Below are 19,971 nucleotides of genomic sequence, written 5' to 3'. Positions count from 1 at the left end.
CTTCTGGACTTCCTAATGCATCAGCAGTTTAAGTGTTGGTATTTTGATCACTCACTTCTGGAAGAGCTGTTTGATTGTTCTCTTACAGACCAGAAATAACTTAGAGGTTTCTTAGTTCATTGTCCATCTGTCTACAGTGTCTTGTGTTATACTGTGTTATACTCTCAGGCTTACTGTAAAAAAATTAATGCTTTTTACTGTCAGATACAAGATTGACACATTTAGGACATCAGAGAAGTTATAAATAAAAAAATATGGAATCAGCTGAAAATCCCTATGAGTACACGTTTTTCTTGAGGTAACAGAAAGCTCAAGTGGGCTCTTGAAGGCTCAGTTCCTGAAGCATCACTCTTGATAGGATCAATAATATTTACAGCTCTGTAATCAATCTGTAATCTCTCCTGCAATTTGTTCATATAGGTAATTGTAGTAAACAAGAAATGCTTTATGTCTGCCAAGTTAGAGAAAATTGCCGATTTTAAAGCAAAGCAATTTTATTATTGTTTAGCCTATGTGTTATTTTGTAAAGGTACATGCTGGACTAAAATGAGCTACTGCTAAATGATTAGGATCAATTGAGCTAAGCTAAACTCTGTGTTTTTATACCTAAATGAAACACATGCAAATAAGATAGTGCATACTGTAACTTTCATCAGTCCCATTATGCTCAAGTGTAAAGAAATTTTGGGGGTGAAAGCAACAGAAGTTTTGTTTTCATCAAATAATAACTGCCTAAGGTTTAGTTCATGTAGCTTAGGGATATTATAACAGTAAGTAAAAAAAAAATAATGCAGCACTAAGGTAGATGATCATCTGATTTAAGAAAAGTAATTTCCTTGTAACTGCATTCTAAGCCCTATATTGATTTGCTTTGCACAGCACCCAACTGCAACATTAATGAATAATGCAATCACAAAATTGCATACGCTGATAAATGGAGTAACAGATGAGCTGACTATCTAAAAATCAGTATTCAAACACAGAAGGAGTGACAGGGTAGAAGCTGGAAAGCTCCCCCACGAGTTTTCTTAAGATATTTCTTTGGCTTATTAATTACTCATGAACATCTTATATTCTATGTAATCTAAGAATTAGCCTCTCAGCGTGGTTATTTGTAATAGTAAGTTATACCCTCTAGTGGTACACATAGGAAAAGGAGCCAGACAAAGAATGATTATTTCTTTTTTCATTGTGAAAGAGGCTAAATAACATTTTATGTACACAGCATAAATAACCCTGTGACTTTGTATAACATAGGGTATCACTGTCTGTCAAGAAGTGCTAGTTAAAATGGAAAATGCACTACATTGAGTTAGCTGTCTGGGCTTAGATATGTCCTCACATCTGAGAGCTACATTTATTTCCTACACATTACAAGTAACTCCTCAGGCAAAACAGAAATACTCATCAGTCTCTAATATTGCAGTCTGTATTTCCAGACTCTGTGTGCAGTGCAGAGTTCATTATCAAAAAAAGATTTTTCTGAAAAAGCTCATAAACAGGGTTTCCTGCAGTTACCAGGTCTTTTGTTTTATTTGCCAATTGGCAAAGGTTCAGAAACTGAGGTGAAAATTGACTGTGCTGGAGAAAAAATTTCAACAAAAGCCCCTCTTACCAAGGAAAAGCTGTTGAACTTATTTAAAGAAGTGCGCAAATACTCTTTAATCTTTTTCCAGAAGCCCAGATTCTACTAATGTAGAATCACCAAGATCCATTTTGAAAACATCTTTGTTTCCATAACAGAATATCCCCAAGTAATGGGGTATCCAGGAACTCACTCCAAGTCTGAAGTAGCACTGAAGTCCAGTATTTGTTGTGATGTGATGACCCCTGACAATCATTCTTATTGTCACTTTGGTTTTGCCCTTCTGCAACCCCGTTATTGCTACAAGATTTAAAAGCTTTTGGTAGTTTGCCAAGACTTTCTGGTGGCACTTGTAGCACTGATTACTTCCCACCCTTCCAAGAGGAAAGATCTCACACTATTCAGGTATCACACTAGTTCAATCAGCTTCTAAACTAATGTTAAGCAATATGGTAGTCAGGAACCAATTATTTTAAGGCCTCATGAAGGAAGGATTTACTATGCCTTATCTTTCTCAACTGTAGCTCCTGGCATTAGTTCAACTACTGCAGGGTCTTGGACCAATGTCATCTTCAATACTTCTTGTTATCTCATTATTTTTTTCTTTTGCTGTGGCAAACCAATCTCTGTTCTCTTCATCCTCTTCTAAAGCATATAATAAAAGAATGAAGAAATTGCCCATTTCCCAGGCTGGTGTAACTTCACTGATATTGTAGTAGTACTATAGGATCTAATTAAGCTCTCTAGCTTTCAGCCTCCACATCACTGTTAATAAAACTGAGACAGCAGTTAAAAAAGTTCTGACAAGGATTTATTAATTTATGGTTGAGAACAAATGTGTCTGACAGTGGAACAATGAGATTGCCACACTCTGTACAGAGAGTTTTTTTCTAGAAATCTTCTTTCCACTGCATTGACAGAACTTGCAGTATAGAAGTTCAGGAGTGGGTGTCAGTTCACAGACTCTCTCCCAGTTACAAGGATGGCTGCATGCCCAGATGAGATGAAGGTTCAGACTTTCTTGCTACTGTTCCTGTTTCTGTATGTTCAATCTTGCTGAAAAACCAATCAAGCTGTCTGACACCTGGCACAGGAGAGGGACACCAGGTGTCACCTCTCTGTGTTAAGCTGGCTGGGAAGTTTTATTACCAAAAAGAAAAGGAAAATTAAAATCTCAAAAAGCGATTTCAAGCTAAAAGCTGGAAGGAAAGAAGCTAGTCAAGCTGAGCCTTCTGTGCCTTTTTTTCTGTCCATGCTGAAGGTTGAGAAAAGCCTCCTTCAAAGGCAAAAAACCCTCTATACAACTGGGGGGGAATGGCAGTTCTGTGGTTACTTTAAAAATGCTGCTTTCTGGCAGGTGGGCAGGTACTGCCTGTAAGTGCATTTTTGTGCAGAACACTTGCAGATGGGTAGATACTGATTGTGAATGGCATTTTGTGCGCAACACTTATATTTAAAACCTTTAAATACTGAGTTACGTATATAAGAAAGACATATAAAATCTCTTTAAGTATTTTCTCCAACCCTTAAATTCCTCATCCACTGGCAAAAAAATAAATATTAAAGTTTTCTAATCTTCACTTGAATTGTCAAATTCCTCCCAGTCTGATACGCTCATAACTTCTGACGGAAAGTCAAGGTGATGCTTCATTCGGTCTGCGTGCCATTCTGAGAGCCATTTCTCTGTCTCCATTAAAATAGCCCTGGGCAACGTGAGGACACAGGCAGCCATCCCAGAAATGTCATCCTCCAGCTGGGGTCCTTCCTCCCAACAGTCTCTCTCTGCATCGTAGATGTGGACATAGTCCATGCGGATTCCTCTGTTGTGGGATCTGCCTCCCAAGACATAAATCCTGTTGTCTAGGACTGCAATGCCTGGTTCTCCATGTCCTGCAGGAAGTGGACACACATTTGTCCACTGATCAGTGCTTGGCTTATAGCAGGCAACCTGCAAAAAAAAAAAAGGAAAGAGATTAGCCAAAATTGAACTTGTATCCTAGTGACAGAGCCTAGCCATATGGCAAACTATTTAGGAAGAATATCATCCATCTTTTGACAGTGTGTTGATAGTGGAGAGAGCATATCACTGTGTAGTAGAAGTATAGTACTCAGCAGAAGATTGTGCATAATTGCCACATAGCTTTGAATCACAAGTTCTGACCCTGCTGCTGGAGTAACAGCTGTATGTCATTCCAAAAATGCACACAAAATTGAAAAAGCTGGAGACGTGTTAATATAAGGTCAGATATAATGCATCTGTTAGCGTAAGAAAAAAATATGCTGGAACATACAAATATAACAAACCTGCTAAGCTGTCTCTGCACCACACATTGGAGAGTTTTAGATTTCATTGGGTACCTACTTGGATAACTGCTTTCACTTGTAAGCACCTTTTTATCATTCAGACACACTCTTCAGCTAGATTTAATTCTGCCATTTCCATTGGCTGTGTAAGAGCAGTTACTTTTTGTGTCTTCTTTTCAAGTCTCTACCAGTTCTAGAAGCTGTAATAAGATTCAAGAGAATTCTCTCCAGACATCACTTATCATCAGGTACTGTACATTCAATGGCCATCCAACATATCCTTAACAGCTCTGTCCTGCAATTACACACCGGTAATTCAGAAGTCCTCAACTTAGAAAAAATGCATATGAGAAGACAACACTAAGTCCATTTAGTTGATATGCTATTTACTAGGTATGTGCATGCCAATGAACGTTTTCCATCAAAAACATTTTAAAATTGATAAGAATTCCAAGTGCTGGAGCTTTAATGCTTTGTGGTTGAGACAATGTGTTCAAGGCAAACAGCAAATTGCAAGCTGTGCAGTTGAGTGGGGGAGAGCTGCTGCAGCAGCCACTGCTGGGCAGATAGTTTTATTTGCACACTTAGTAGGAGAAAGGCATTACAGCAGCGTGCCAGCACCCAGAAGAGAGACTCCACCGAGGAAGACACAGGTATGACATGCTCTCACCTGGTGAACATCCCTTCTGTAGCCGGAATCATTGTTGCTGCCCCCGATCACGTAGAGCTTCCCCAGCAGTGCAGCCATCCCGTGCCAAGCTCGTCTCACTGGGCCATCTGCTAAAACCTCCCAGCGGTCAGTCCTTGGGTCGTAACACTGCAGCTCCTTCAAATAGTCCTCTCCTCTCCTCCCACAGGTGATGTACATCTTCCCATCCAGCGCCGCTCCCGCGTGGGCGTAAACCTGCATCACCACCAGGGAAAGCAAGAGGTGGAGGTCTGGATTTACGTATTTCTCCAAGTTTCAAGGTATGGAATAGACATTAAGGGAGTGACATTATTCATGAATTATTCAGAGATCAAAATCTGAAAGGATTTTCTTATAGACAATTCTTTCTAAGTGATTATAAGTTTCTATAAGATCATAAGAATTTCTGAATACACTAGAATTTTTAAAATTTCCAGAACTGCAGTGGTCTCCTTCATTAGTGTTCCTCGATTAGAAGATCATTCATACTATAAACTTTCTCCCTAGTCTACTTGGAAGCCTTTCTGTTGGTGATTTTTCTTATACAAGCAGTGTTATCAGGAATGCAAGTTATTCTACTTAGTAGCACTCAATTGAATCTTCAGGCTTTTTATATTTTCAGCACTGATACATTTATTATTTGTGACCTCATACAAGCTGTTTATCCTCCTCTGCCTCTGCAAACCTTTTGTAAAATGCAGTAATATTTTTATTTTTAAGCTGTCCCAAGATTCTCAGTTATGAGGCATTATTTGTGCTGGTCACTTGGCCCAAGAATTTTAGAAGTTGTTGTAGAAATCAGCATAGTTTCTTGAAAGATTACTCAGGATTTTAATTTTCATCCCTAACCAAGATTCATCAAGCAGTTGTCTCTATTTATCTTGCTTCTTCGCAGCACTTTTAACCTGAAAATGGAAATTCTTGTGGTTTTTAGCAGCATTAGAATTTAGAACTCATTTCACTCATAATCCCAATTCCAGAACTTGTTACCCAATCTCACTTCTGTGTCCAGGAACTAGGAAGTTTATAAGTTCCTTCTTATTGAGGAATTATCTCTTCTGATCAGGAGTAAATCATGTTGTCAGGACTGTAAGTGAGAAACTTGCACTACTCTGCCTCATAGTTTACCTGCCCAGGAGAAATGGGAGTTTCCTTCATGTTACGTGTTCAATTTTAAATACTTTTAAGGATTAACACAATAAGGGTGCAGGCAAAACCAACGAAAACCCACGAAAAATAAGCATTTAAGATGAAAATGTAATTTACATATATTGTTATTTTCTTGTAATTAATTTATCCCATACACAGAGGCTACTGTTTTCCATCTGAACATCAGCAAATTTAAAGTTACACATGAGAAAAACTAATCTAAAAAGATTTAATCAGGAAGGGGAACTGTAGTACTGTGTGTGTGGCTAATGCACTCCTTACCTCCTTCTTCAGAGGTGTCACATATTCCCAAGTGTTGCTTTTAGGGTCATACCTCTCCACTTCCCTCAGGTCTTCATGGTAATCTCGGCCTGCCACAGCATATATATAGTTGTCCACAACACAGACACTGAGGTCAGCGTGCTCTTGCTGCAGGGACTGGATCTGGAACCATCTGTTGTGCCGTGGGTCGTACCTTGTAAAAGAATGGGATCAAAGAAAGTTATCTGTACAGCCATGGAATCATTGCTGGAATACCAGACAGCACCACAGATGTGGGTTACTGCTCTGTCTTGGGCTGAGATTGAGCTCAGCTGTAAGCAAAGTGAAATCTGGCATTGTCAACATTTTATTATTAGCAATGTTGTTTTATGCTATTTTTAGAAGATGTATTTTAGCTGACATAATCATGCTATAAAAGCCTATGTTTTCCATTATCTTACACACTGCTGTCAGGTTACATATCAAAGTCTCTGTTTGCACAGAGCCATTCTACAAGCTAAAACAGTCTAAAAATAGCACAAAGACTAAATCTGGATCCTCAAGAGTACAAGAAGGGCATAAATATGTAGTGGGTTCTTTGATTCTTTTCCCCAAATATCTGCTGCTCAAAGTGAATCTCATGATTCACTTTTAGATCAAACTAACTCATCTGCTAATTTTAGTTACAAAAAAACCTCTTTGTGAAGTGAAACTATGCATGCCATAAAATAAGAGCAATTCAGCTAAAACTAGGAAAAATGACCACAATATAAAGACAACAGGGTTTATATCTGTTTCTGCAATATAATAAGCATGAAGGTCTAAATCTGATCCTTCCTCCTGCTCTTTTCCCTGTCACAGAATAACTACTATAAAAGGACCCTGGAATGTTGCTATTGCGCACACTGATTCTTGAAAATCTATTTGTAATAGAATTTTACTTAAAACCCCTGTTTGGTTGCTATATCCCTTTGCACTGGGACAAAAACTACACAAAGAGGATTTCCAGAAAATCCTAGTTCAAGAGCATCCAGACTACCCAGAGTTCTAGGTTCATAACTGGTTCCCACACCCTTGTTCCTTCCCCCCTCCAAAAGGCAGAAAGTAGCACATGTAATTCTCTTGAATGAGTAGCTGTTTCTACCCTGCCAGGCTTGGCTTTGTCTCATAAGCACTGCTGGATGCTTTCTGTTACTACGAGGGTCATTTCTTGTGTTTTCTTTCAGTGAGGCTCCTGCTCAGTTCCTAATCTTTTGACCAGCAAGGGTACTGACTGTGCTATTGGCTTATTGACTTAGAAACAGGCAACAGAGTGGCAATAAAAATGATAGCAGGATTATCCTTATCTTACCTCCAACACCTTGACTCTGCTCGAAAACCACTTACATTGTTGTCTCCACCAATTAAATATACAAAGTTATTGAGAACAGCAATCCCTTGATTGGACATTCTGGGGGCTAGTGCAGCTGTAAAGTGCCTCCACTCTCCCAACAAGGGGTTCAGATACTTGGCTTGATCACTGAGGACAATGGATGGAGTAGAATGCATCCCTCCAAATCCCACTACACACTGGAACTCTGATCTTAGCTGTGTCTGGGAGCTCTGAAGCATTGGCTGAAGACATTCATTCTTGTGGTACATTAATGCATCTGCAACTGTATCTTTTAAAGGACATGGACTTAATTTGTCATGAAGCCTTTGCAGGATCTGGGGTTCCATCAGAGGAAAACGAACTGTCTCAAGTAGCTTAAGGGGCTCCATCAGGGAGACCTGATCTGCCTCCAGTTGTTCTGGAGAATAATGATAAAAAAGTGCTCCATCATAAACTTCAAACTCATAGTTAACCTCCAAACGGTTGCTGCTGAGAAGGGAGTAGACCTTCTGCAAGGGTAGCTGTCGGTACACTTGTGTCCTTGAGAAAGCTGTGAAGTTCTTCAAAATGTAGGAGTCCAGCTGATCACTCAAATGCCTCAAGTCATAGTGGTCAGCAAGTTTGTACACATCAAGGATGTTCTCTTCATCTACCCAGGACATGAGGAAATCACAACAGAACTTAATGACTTCTGGAATCTGCGAGAGAGAGAGATTTTTCATTTCAGACACCATCTGCCTCATGCTTGGGAGACACGGGACAGAAGCCTGGGATGACTGTAAGAAAATTCCTCAAGATGACTGCTCTCCTCACAGCCTGATCACCATGTTCACTGGTACCCTATTCACCTTTCTGCAGAGAAAAAGAACTCAACATGGGTACAGAGAAGATCATAACACAGAACTTCTAGCCACACTGTATTGCAAGCACTCTGTATTTGTCCTTTCAGAGCCCTACAGGCATACTATATAACAGACTGTATCTGTAACAAATATATCACTCAAGAACACAAGAAGCCATTGGAAAGGAAAATGAATATTCAGTACTGTCTTCTGAATACAACTTGAAGTTGTATCTGGCAGGAGGAATTACTGGCAAGCAAACAACTGCTGTCCAAGAGCCCCTCTGCTAACAAAGTGCTGCCAAGTGTGTAAAAACCAATCAAAGTGAGCACTCACAAAGTTTAAGTACCAAAGCCTTGTGCAGCAGTTAGCTGCAGGGGAAATAAGAGAAAAATACTTATCTTAGAGGCATGTGAACCCTGCACTTAGTTAGAAACTACAGTGGTAGGATTTCCTGTAGCGAGGGGTCAGGACAGGTTATGAGCCTGTGGATTCAACTGGGGAAGACCTTGAGCAGTGCAATAGTTTCTGAGCAGCAAAGTCTGTCCTTTACCATAGGCCAGAGGTATTCAGTTCCAGGGAAGCTTTCATAAGCTTCAGTGAGAATGGAATGCTATATGAAATAGTCCTCTAGATGAAATGGTAAATGTTTATAAGTAATGAAATCCTTGGCACAAATGAGATGTGCCAAGGATTGTTCATTCATTGTTCCTACCCTTCCACAGTTAGTTCCAGTGGCTACAGCATCCCAGAAATCCTTATCCAGACCCGTGCTCTTATTCACCCCTGGTTAGATCTAATCAGATATCCATATTTTCTGTTTCTTTCATTGTTGCTTTTGTTTCTTGCCTTTTTTTTGTCACATCTCCCAGTACCTCACCTGAAGCTGACAGGCTGCAGCTAAGGTTTCCTGTACACTGTTCACACTGAGTTCCAGCTCAGAAGTGTAAATGAAGTTCAAGATTTTACACATTGCATTGTAGGAGATGCCATGAATATGAACTTCTTCTTGTTCCATCTCTCTCAGTCCTCCTGCAAACATTCCTCTGCAAAACAGACAATGGCACATGCTATGGCAGATTTGCATTGAAGCTATTTTCAGTTTGCTTATCTTATGTTGTCCTGGGAACATAAAAAATATTCAGAAAGATAAAAACCTAGCTAGACACTTCTATGGGATTACCTCTTCTCTAAGCTAATGATACAAAGAGTACAGGCCTTCAGGACCTACCAAAGTAACTCTTCATTCTGCAGGAAAAGAGTAGGGGCCACCTAAAAGTTACAGTTCAGACCTGAAGGACTTAAATACAGGCCCAGTACATACGGATAGTCAATGGTCAAAGGCAGATACTTTGGGTGTGGAGGAAGAGTTAAAACAGAGGGACTTGGGACTGTAGCAATTTTTTCTAAGCCAGAGCAGTTCTTCCTCCAGTTAGAATTTGTCTGATTGCCTTTGATTTGTTTCTTTGCTCTATGGAAATAAAGTAATTTCAAGGAACTACTCATCAAATTGACTGGGTAATGCCTGGTTTAATGCACAGGCAGTCACACTATGGGCACATAACAGAGTGACCCACTTCCAGTGACTTTTTATGTATTATGAAACAATCACCACAATGGGCAAAGTCTTACAATGCTAAGGATATGTTAAAAGCCAGAGTGCACTTATGCAGAAGGCATCTGTTCAGATAGTCTCTCCTCTTTATAAACCTCCAAGTACCACAGGCAGTGAATTTAGTGGAGGTAAGCTCAGTGTGCAGGAACAAGAGCTTTATTTCTGTAGAGAAATAACAGAGAGATGAATAAAGCCATAGTTAGTATACTGAAACACAGTCAGCTCCGTCTCATGGGTCTGATTTCAGATCCAGAAGCAGTGTGCCAAGACAGAAGATTTGGGTGCCGCAGGTTTGAGTAACATTCAGACACGTGCTCGTTACTGCCGGGCTGAGGGGTACCTGAAATAGTCACAGGATGCAGCCAGGAGGATGCGATGAGCCTCAATGGGTTTCTCCTCCACTACCAGAACTACATCAAAGAGGATGCTGCTGTCCCGGAGAGACACGAGGCCACTGAGCAGGGCCTGGGAGTGCTCGGCACTGCGGTACGTGTTGCTGGTGCGCTGCTGGAGGGAGGGCTCGAGTTGAGCTTTGTGTGGCTGAGTCAGCTCCTGGTCCTCCGCCATCCCAGGCAAAAATGCTCAGCCACCAGCTGTAGCAGAATGAAATCTGTGAGACAACAGAATCAGCAAAGGTTTGTGGCTTTTGCTTTACAAATGATCCTCTGACCCCTGCCCGTCACAGAAAATAAATCAAAGCAACTCTTCGGTCAGTGGAGACACAGTTCTACCCTGAAGAAATGATTCTGAATTATGATACTGGAAATAGGCAGATGGACATCAGCACACCAAAGTGGCAGAACATGGTTTTTCAAACAAGTATTCTGCCTCTCGGGTTTTCAGTCCAAGAGCCAGAGTAGGTATCATATGGGGATAGTTTTTTTTCTTAGCAAGAGTTTCATTTCCCAACCCACTACCAAACCCCCTTGTTTCTTTTGCATTTCTGCATCATTTATAATTAAAAAACAGACTGAATTTTTGACAAATTCCAAATTATATCCTCAGAGAACTTTGCTGCAATATAAACTGCACCTTCCATCTTTCTCTTGATATCTTACCACAGAATCAGAGAGTTCTCCTCTCCCTGTCTTTGCTTTTTCCATTTTCTGTAGCTGAGCACATTTCTAACTGTAATTCTGTAAAATACTGTATGAAATACAGTATACTGTGAGTTTCTCTATCGTGACAACTTCAAGCTACTGTGCACAACTGCTCTCCACTTCCCCCGTGATTCCATCCAGAAGGTATTTCCTCCAGCACAGGCACTGTAGAGGGCCATCCTGTACCTTTTTCTAGGGCTGCCATTGACACAGTGGAAAGGAACCCTACAGCACATGGGGAAACATCTGTAAAAAGCTGGCTGGAAGTGATTGTGTTTCGTGTCTACGGTTAAGCACTCAAAATCTCATGAGTCCTCTTCTACCATCCTGTAATTTACCCTTTCCATTGTCTTTGAAGATGTCAGAAGTTGTAGCAGTTACAGCTTATAGACTCTATCCAGTTGTCAGAGCACATTAAAAAACACCCCAAATTAGCAAAAGGAAGTAACAGAGCTGATATGGCTGCTTATCATATTTATAACAGCCTCTCCTCCAGCGGCCTGGGAAATAGCTTAGTGGCACAAGGGACAGTCACAAGGGATTATCAGCAGTCAGGGAAGCAAAAGCAAAACAAACCCAGCAAATCCAAACAAACACTGAAGAAATAGAACCATTGTTTAATTGTGCCAGCCACAGATAGCAAGTGCAGCATAGGAAATCTCTCAAAGTGATGCAGGTATTTGGTGTATGGGCAGTGAGGAAGGAGCTACCTGGATGCCACCAAGAAATATGAAAATCTTTATTGTGCTGCCTGAGGGAAGTTAGCCTACACTGTCCAAAAAAATAGGTTAGCTAGCTAAGTGTTATTGCATGGTGAATGGGATGGAAAAATCCCTTAAAAAGTGTATTAATGCCTGTCTGCTCTTTGCCAGCAAAACCAAGACAGCAGCTCAGAACAGGAGCTCTGGTGAGACATCCTTCTGGAGAGCACTCAGGTCAATTATACAGGGGAAACTATCCATCATCAGCTGAAGAGATGAGTAATGGATTATTTTTCATGACAGGTTGATGCTTTTCCTAGAAATAAAATGAAAGCAGACAAAACATTACAGTATCATTTGATTTGCTCCTGGGGACTACTAAGAGTGATGGATTGAAGCAAGGGAGATAATATAGTAAGAAAGGCAACTGAAACAGTGAGTGTAACAAGATGGTGATCAGTAATTTCCCATTTCACCAGAAGGGAATAAATGCAGCAAAACCAAAGTAAGGTGAGATATGGTTCAAATGAGGAACTGATTCAGATTGACTCTCTTAATGAAGTTTAATGTGGTTAATGCTCCAAAACAGGTTACATCTTTTCCTCTTCTTAGAGAGCTGTACCAAAAGAAGTCTCTATGAGAGTAAAATCATTGTATCAAAAAGCAGAAGTGAAAGTAACAAACGAACTGTTTTCTGAATTCAAAGAATTTTCATGAGCAGGGGAAACGTCAGGACCTTTGATACAATCTTACAGTGTGTCATACAGTGTAGTCATTGGTGGAGGAGAGACTGGGGAGAGATGAGAGAGAATAAAACGACATGGGCCACTGAAACCCCGCAGCAAGGGTTAGCAAGAAGTGTATTGTAGGGGAAGCACTTTCCAGAGAGAGAGAGATACATGCAGGGTAGGGTGAGAAACCTGTATAATCATGCCAAGCTTTTATTTATCTACTTTTAATTAATATGACTGTAGACAGTTACTATTCAGAATATTCCGTATCCAAACAATCTTTAAGAGTGACAGAAAGGGGATGAAGCCCACAGCAAGTAAAGCCCCAGAAGGGACCCTATCTTAAAAATATGGTAACTGGAACCAGGAAGATCACATGGTATTATGAAAGAGAGTAAATAAAATAAATAAATACAAAAAAAGATAAGAAGATAATTCAGGGATTCTGTAGCCTATAGGAGCATTAGTATCTGCACTGCATTTCAGTGACAAGTGAGGCTGTCTTGGAGATCTGCAGGGAGTTTATCTCACTGCTAGTTCTAGTAGATATGAACTCGAATTATACCACATCTGTCGTCAGTAGCTGAACAAACCAGTCCTTCCAGCAGAGCTGTGGTAAGCCCAGTGTGGTCAAACACAGAGGCTGGGAGTGCAGCTGAATCATCCTCCACAGCTGATTTTTGGCCAGTCAACAGCTGAGCCTACAGATATTTGGTAGAATCTACTTGCTGAATTTTGTCAGTCCCTACTTCCTGTTCTCAGGTTCTGCCCCTGGTTTGTACCTTGGCTGGCCCTGGTGAGCTGGATGTCCCTCAGGGTGGTCATTCATGCATCTACATCAACTCAAGAGCTGTCTTGTGTGTCTGGAGCACAGAGACACTACAATATGGAAACCCACCACTCTCTATAGCTACCCATGAGTATTTTGCCATCCACAGTTATTTGCCACTGACCAGTTTTGGATGTGTAGGTCAAATGCCATTGGTGCTGTGGAAAAAATGTTGCATACTACTGAGTGGGTACAGTATATGTGGTCTAAAAGTTGCCAGCACTCATAAGCTCTTTTTGTACATGGATATGTGAAGTTTCTTAATCACACTGTGGCTATTCAGTGAACTTCTGTGCTGTTTCATGTACTCCCCTACTGTCCTAATCTGGGCTCCAAGGCTCATAAATAAGTATACCTGTCTATTGTCATAGTTTTAACCAGTGGTAACTCCAATCATTTTAACAAACTGCTCCCAAGCTATCAAATTAAAGGTGAGCATGTGTGGTATTAGTCTATGGTGTCTGACTGACATAGGTGGTTAAGTCCTCATTGAGCCAGAAGCCAAGGAAAGCCTCTTAACTCCAATCTAGGTAGTTTTAGGAGCTGGTAGAGGACCATGAAGTGGCTGTGGGGGATGACTGGCAAGATTCACTCAGCTGAGTGCACTCAGCTCTGTAAAAGCTGCACAAGGAGCAGCTGGGTTGGGTGGTGGGAAGTTACAAAGAGCAGCTGCTGAAGCAGGGTTGGGGGGTTGTGTTGTGGGTTTCTTTGAAAGGAAAGGGGGCTGGTTATGGTGTTTGAGTTTTCTGGATTAAATGCAGTGTGCTTGGTGAGCTGATAGTTTTGTGTATTTCTCTCAGTATAGTTCTAAATGCTGACTACAAATTTTCTGGGGAGGGATACTGCTGTTAGCACAGCAGCTTGCTTCTCAAACTGTGTGGTCTAACCATCATCTGTGTGCTTTGTGCCTTTGTTACTGTCTAAAACTCTGGTAGTCCAAACAGTGGAAATGTGCTCTTTCATGTGTGATGTACCAGTTGGGGGGGGGAATGACAGTAAAGGTATCTAGGAACTCTTATGCACTGTCAGTGTCCACCAGTGTTAAAAATTAAAGGAAATGTATTGAATACACCATATATTTTGAGCCCAAAATAATTTAACCCTACCTCCTCAAATTTGTTTTTTTTTTGCTTAATCTTTATTAAAACAAACAAACATGCAAAATACCTAAATGTAATGCAAGCAGGACAGTTCAGAATGGAGAGAGAACAGGTTGGTTCCCTCTATCCTGAGCCTCTCTACTGTCAGCTTTTTGCTTGTAAGGCTGTTTTTGAGGCCTCTCTGCTCTCTTACTTCTCTTATTAAGAAACTATAGCTCTGTGACTGAGCCAAGTTCCCAGAAATCTGAGTAATGTGTTTTCTTTCCCCTCTCCTCTTGTGCAAGTTTCTTAGTACTGGTTAGCTGTTAACATGGGATTCAGTGGCTAAGTACTGCAGGACTAACCCTAGGATGGAAAAGATGAGGAATTCCTTGGGTTCACTGGGCTTCTTCAACAGTAGTAAAGAACAAGTGTTGTCTCATGTGCTGTGGGATGCTGTCTCCAGAAACAGGGGAAGGCAAGTCCTTGTTCCAACCACTTTGAAACTGCAGAGAAAATCAGACTAGACGTTTTCTCTGTTGACTGCACAAGGTATTTGAGCCTGCAGTTATGTTGGTCTGCATTTGTCTGTTGGAGGACATGGGTTTATGCAGGGATTAACTTTAAGGTATTACAATCGAGTGCCCAGTACATAAAGAGGAAGGAGGCAAATGAGGTCAGTAATTGTATTTGCACTTCTACAGACAAGTGTAGGAAGACTTTCATTGTTTGGTCACTTTGAATCAAGGAGCTAAAAAACCAAAAGAGACACAAAAATCCCCCATAAATAGCAAAACCCTCAGGGGTACCTAGAAACAGAAAACTGCTCTTTTTCAGTAGACTGAAATTTTCTGTATTCTGTATCTGGATTCCATTTAGGAATGAAGAGAAGGCAGCCATGCCTTGCAATGGAGGGACCATGAAGGAAATCTAGTACTTCCTTCTATTTCCTGTATTATATACAAAGTGCACTGTCTCACTAGTGGTCCCTGGTAATAAGCTGTGGACACACTGGAAGCTGCAGTATCTCAGTGACTTGTTGGTAGCTCTGTGGGATTGTCTGGTATTCAAACTCCATTTCCACAACGTGCTTCTGCAGACTACTGGCATGAAAAAAAATAGAAGGCTTTTGATTATTAAATTGAAATAACTCCTTAACTGCCCATGAAAAGAGTTGTGGGTAATTTTTTAAAAACAAAATCCCCTCTCTGATTAACAATAGAATACTTGCTTTCACAACAAAGGTATGAGGCTTATGACTGAGGAATTTGGCATTGGGCAGGAGGAATTTACGGAATTGATTGTAACTTGATCATTCAAATGGCAAAATGGTGAGAAACTGGTATGCTGGCTTGCTCTTGTGCTCACTGAAAATCCTGCTTCTTTTAAGAACAAAAGGTATAGGAATGGAGTAGCTCAGCTAGAAGCGTGGAGGGGAAAAGTTAATGGCATGGCAAAATAGATGTGCTGGAGGGGTCTGTCCTACCTGAATGTTTAAGTGCAGAGCAGTTGTTACACCACAGAGTTTCTGTGCTGCCATTATAGCTAACACAGCTTTTATTTTCTGGTGAGACATAGTCTGTGCACTGATCCTGTGCTTTAAACTCAGTGTAGATAATCCAGAGTGCTGAAGTCTGATATTGGTGTTACATGGTATGATACACACCCAGCCAAGTATTCACCCCTTCTATGACCAGCATCCAGGTCACAGAGTGATGCTCCTATTGTGTGGTGCATGTGTGGGTTTGGGGGTGGTTTTCTGGTAAAGTTGTGCTGACAGCCTTGATTCCCTACTGTAGAGAAATGGCTGGATGCAGGAAGGATTATCCAAGTTAGTTTCTATGGAAACTTGAGACATTTTTGTATTCAAGAGCTCGTGGCTGTCAGTTACATCTCTACAAAGAGGTGTTTTACGCAGATAGTGATATTTTCTTGTGCATCAGCTGTGCCCAAAATAAACCAGAGCTTGCTGGTGTCGGGTATCCAAATCTGTTTAGCTTGCTGCCATATGGACAGGTGGCTCGAGCTTGGTGGGGGTCCCATGCTTTCTTAAAACTGTGGAATAAATTAGACTGGAAAGAAACTTGGGAGGTCTCTAGTCCAATCTGTGCTCAAAGCAGGGAAACCTTCAAAATCAGGTCAGGATGCTGAGAGCCTTGTTGAGTGCAAACTCTCCATCCCTGTCAATAATCAGAAAACTGACTGTTTAACCACCAGATTTGTTTTCTTCTTTATCCATCTGATTTTTTTCCCTACTATTTGTGACACTCACCTCTCACCCTTGGCACTGTGCATCACAAAGGAGAGTTTGGCTCTGTTTTCCTGTAGCCATTAGCTTAAAAAATGGCAACTGACTCTGACCTTATCCTTTTCTTCCCTGTACTGAACAAACCCAGTGTTCTTGCCTTGCATGTGCTTGTATCTTCTTGTACGTGCTCCTGCCCCCTGTGGTTCCTCCACTGAACTCTCAGTTTTTCTTTCAGTAAGAGCTCAAAGCTGGGCATGGTGTATTCAAATTTTTTTGACTTATAAGTACTGAATAGAGTGGGAAATAATAATTTCACATGACCTACTGGCTGTGCTCTTGCTAATACAGCCTAGTGCGAAGCTGGGCCCTGTTGGAAGAATCATATTCAACTTGCTGCTCCTCAGGAGCCCCAGGCTCTCTTCTTTCAAAGCTGAATTCTAGCCAGGCTTGTCTCCAGTATATGGAGTTACTCTGACCCAGGTGCATGACTTTGCTTTTGATACTGAAATTTATGTAGTTCCTCTTGGTCCACTCAAAGTCTGCTGATGCCCCTCAGTTGCAGCTCTGTCCTCTTTCTTGCAGGCCATATTCATCACAGCTTTTTCCTAACACAGAACAACCAGTGTGTTGTGCTGGTTGTGATCCAAATACATTAGGGCCCTTAAAAGTCGTAGTGCACTGGAGGAAATTTAATATCTGTGCCCTAAGGCTTCCCACATCTTCATTTTTTCCTTGGGAGTAACAAGGGTTAGGATCTAAAGCAGGCTTCAGCTGAAAGCCTGACAAGATAATATGCAAGATTAGAGCAAAATGCTGGTTATACTGAGTCTGAGGGGCTGCAGATGCAAAGAGGCAGAACCTGGCTATGTACCACATTTTAACAGGGCAGGGGTCACACAAACAGATCAGCTAGGCAGGGAGTGTGCAGAAAGGGGAGGCAGCTGGGTGCCTGCCAAAACAGCTCAGAAAACAAATGTGATGCCACAATCAATGTAAAATGAAGAGCAAAACTATTGTTTGTTCTAACTGGAGTGCAAATAGTGGAATAATTCACCAACTACATGATAATTTGTAATGGGCACTTGTGAGACTGTTTGGTACATAGAAGACAATTGAGTTCACAATTATGTGTAGACAAGACTTAAGCCAGTTTCGTGCATTTGAAGAAAAATGGAAGAGAAGGGGGGTGAAGGAAAGGCAGAAGCTTTGCTCAGTACTGCTTCTTTCAGAATTGTCCCTCTCTATGCATTCACATCTGTGCAAAATAGATCTTCTTTCTGAAATATTTCACTTTAGGAACCTTCTACAACTACAAGAAACAACCCAAACAACTCCTTTTGACCAAGATCCCCTGAAAAGGAAAGAAAGGAGGCTATCTGGTAGTACATCATATCTCAGCATTACTTTTGAACGTTCAAATGATGACACACTTCCCCTGGCCTGTGCCCACCATCTTCCTTCACATCACTAATGGAAATATGCAATCACACACTCTGGGCTGAGTTTCTGAGCCATTTTCAGTTTCCAGCATTAGTAGTATAGCTGGAGTGTGGGAGGAAACCAAAAGGTGTGACTTGGCAAACTGCTTTTGCGAACTACGCTGACTCACAAGTTTTGGCATTCACTCCTTTCAGAAAACACCTGGGGTTTTTTTGGTTTTGTCTTTTTTTTTCCCCCCCAAGCCTATTACGAGTTATTTCTAAGACATATCAAGATTAAAACATCTCATATTTAATGTGTATATGGCAAAACAACCATGAAACATATCTATATTTAAATATATGGATATTTTAAATGATTTTTCCCTAGCATAACCTGAAAAGTGGGAGTTTTCTAAGCTGAATGTTTTGCCTTATCCATAACAAGTTTGCAACTTACCCAAATTCATCGAGTTGTAATGTTTTCTGTTGTGCATTTTGGGAGGTGGCCTGTGGCCCAAGTGCTACCAAAAAGTGCCATAAGGAGAACAAAAATTAATACAGTGCTAAAATGCTTTCTCTTATGGCTTCAGCATCATTTGAAGAGTTTGATTGTCTTTTACTACGTTGGTTTTTTTTTCTTGTTCCTAATGTTGAAACAAGATTTATTTTGTCATCTAAGTCTTTCAATAGACATGTTCTGTTTTGGATGGAGCAGCTGCTTGTCTTTGAAGGAAGGACTGTTAACCAACAACATTTAGACAAGGTGTTTACCCTAAAAACAACTGGCCTACCAATAAAGTTCCATTTTTTTCCAGACTCAGGAGACAGTGTTTAGTGCTATGTCCAGATAGACCTGGGAAATCTCAGGAACATGTTCTTCTGACAGAATTGTTTTAATTATCCCAAGAATTCTTAGAAAGCCCCTCAGAAATCCTAAAGTCTTTTCCATAATAAGAACAACACTTTTTTTTTTTTTTAAATGAGGCTTCTATGAGATTAAACTCTTTACTAAGTAACAACTATGTCAAAATTGACAGTTTATAAATTAGTCAGCTGTATATGTTCAATGAATTTTGAGAGACTCGGCTAGCTGGCAATGTTTCGAACCTGCTTTGTTGAACTGCTTAAATCAATCACGACTCTTTAATATTCTAAAAAGCAAGGAGGAAAAAACTTACAAAGTAGTTACAAGTACAACAATTAAGTGACCTGGAAGAGAGCAAAGGCCTCTTCCAGCATGTTCCAGCTCTGATTTCTCTATCAAACACAGATTTGTTCACGTTCTTCGCCACATTAATGCCGAGATCTGTGAGGTTCTACCCCGTAACTTTGACATTTCCCCATCAGGGACAGCTGGGCTTGCACATCACTGAAAGGGGCAGCCTGGCTCTGGCTCTCCACCAACCCTGTGACGAGGAGGTGAAAGCCAGCTGGAACACAGTTATGCTCTTACTTTCTATTCCCGGGTTGCAAACGCCTCTGCAGGTCCCGAGCCCCGCTGTGGCCCCACCTGTTCACCCCCCGCAGGTGAGGCAGCCCGGGGCAAAGCCCCGCACAGGTACGCGGGGCCCGGCCTCGCCCTGCCGGCTCCTCGGGGGCTTGGTGCGGGCGGCAGGACCACGGCCAGGGGCTGCCGGGCCCGGGGTGAGGGGGGTGCTCGCCCTGCCCCGGCCCCGCCGCCACCCTGGCCGTTGCCCCCGCACCCCTCCCGTTACCCCCCCGGGCACCCCCGCGGCGAGCGGGGCCGGGACAGGCTCCGGGGGGCTCGCTGGGCCCCCTGGGGGAACGCACAGGGGAGCCCTGCCCGGGGCCCCGCTCCCCCCGCAGCACCTACCGAGAGCGGCGGCGGCGCCTCCGCCTTCATGGGCCACCCGGAACCCGCCGGGCGAGGGAGGGGCGGCGGCGGCCGGAACCGGGGCGGGCGGTGGGGGCGGCCCCCAGTGGCGCCCGCGGTGTGCGGCGGTGCCGCGGCCGTGCCCGAGGAGCGCCGGGCCGGTGCCCCGGGAGCTGCGGCGGGACCGGACGCTGCGGCGGCCGCGACCCTCG

At 42.0% G+C, this 19,971-nt stretch overlaps 1 protein-coding gene across 3 annotated transcripts; it reads right to left on the bottom strand.

Annotated features, from left to right (window-relative positions):
- Nucleotides 1-2,374: 2,374 nt before the first annotated feature.
- Nucleotides 2,375-19,864, bottom strand: KLHL22 (kelch like family member 22). 3 transcript variants are annotated; one of them, XM_032706253.1, is made up of 7 exons: nt 19,760-19,864; nt 10,157-10,426; nt 9,082-9,247; nt 7,339-8,057; nt 6,009-6,201; nt 4,560-4,793; nt 2,375-3,533 (listed from the first exon to the last, which is right to left on the bottom strand). In XM_032706253.1, the coding sequence occupies exons 2-7, from the start codon at nt 10,381-10,383 to the stop codon at nt 3,156-3,158; spliced, it is 1,917 nt and encodes a 638-aa protein (XP_032562144.1). In that variant the 5' UTR covers nt 10,384-10,426; nt 19,760-19,864; the 3' UTR covers nt 2,375-3,155. The 3 variants fall into 3 exon arrangements, with proteins under 3 accessions (XP_032562144.1, XP_032562146.1, XP_032562147.1); XM_032706255.1 differs by having other exon boundaries at nt 10,157-10,409; nt 19,760-19,851; XM_032706256.1 differs by lacking the exon at nt 19,760-19,864 and adding an exon at nt 9,834-9,978 and having other exon boundaries at nt 10,157-10,245.
- Between the last annotated feature and the right edge of the window lie 107 nt (nt 19,865-19,971).

This window comes from Chiroxiphia lanceolata, chromosome 18 (assembly GCF_009829145.1).
Source record: "Chiroxiphia lanceolata isolate bChiLan1 chromosome 18, bChiLan1.pri, whole genome shotgun sequence".
NCBI classification, from domain to species: domain Eukaryota; kingdom Metazoa; phylum Chordata; class Aves; order Passeriformes; family Pipridae; genus Chiroxiphia; species Chiroxiphia lanceolata.
The sequence above is the reverse complement of the archived record's forward strand: the minus strand, read 5'-3'. Positions and strand labels throughout refer to the sequence as shown.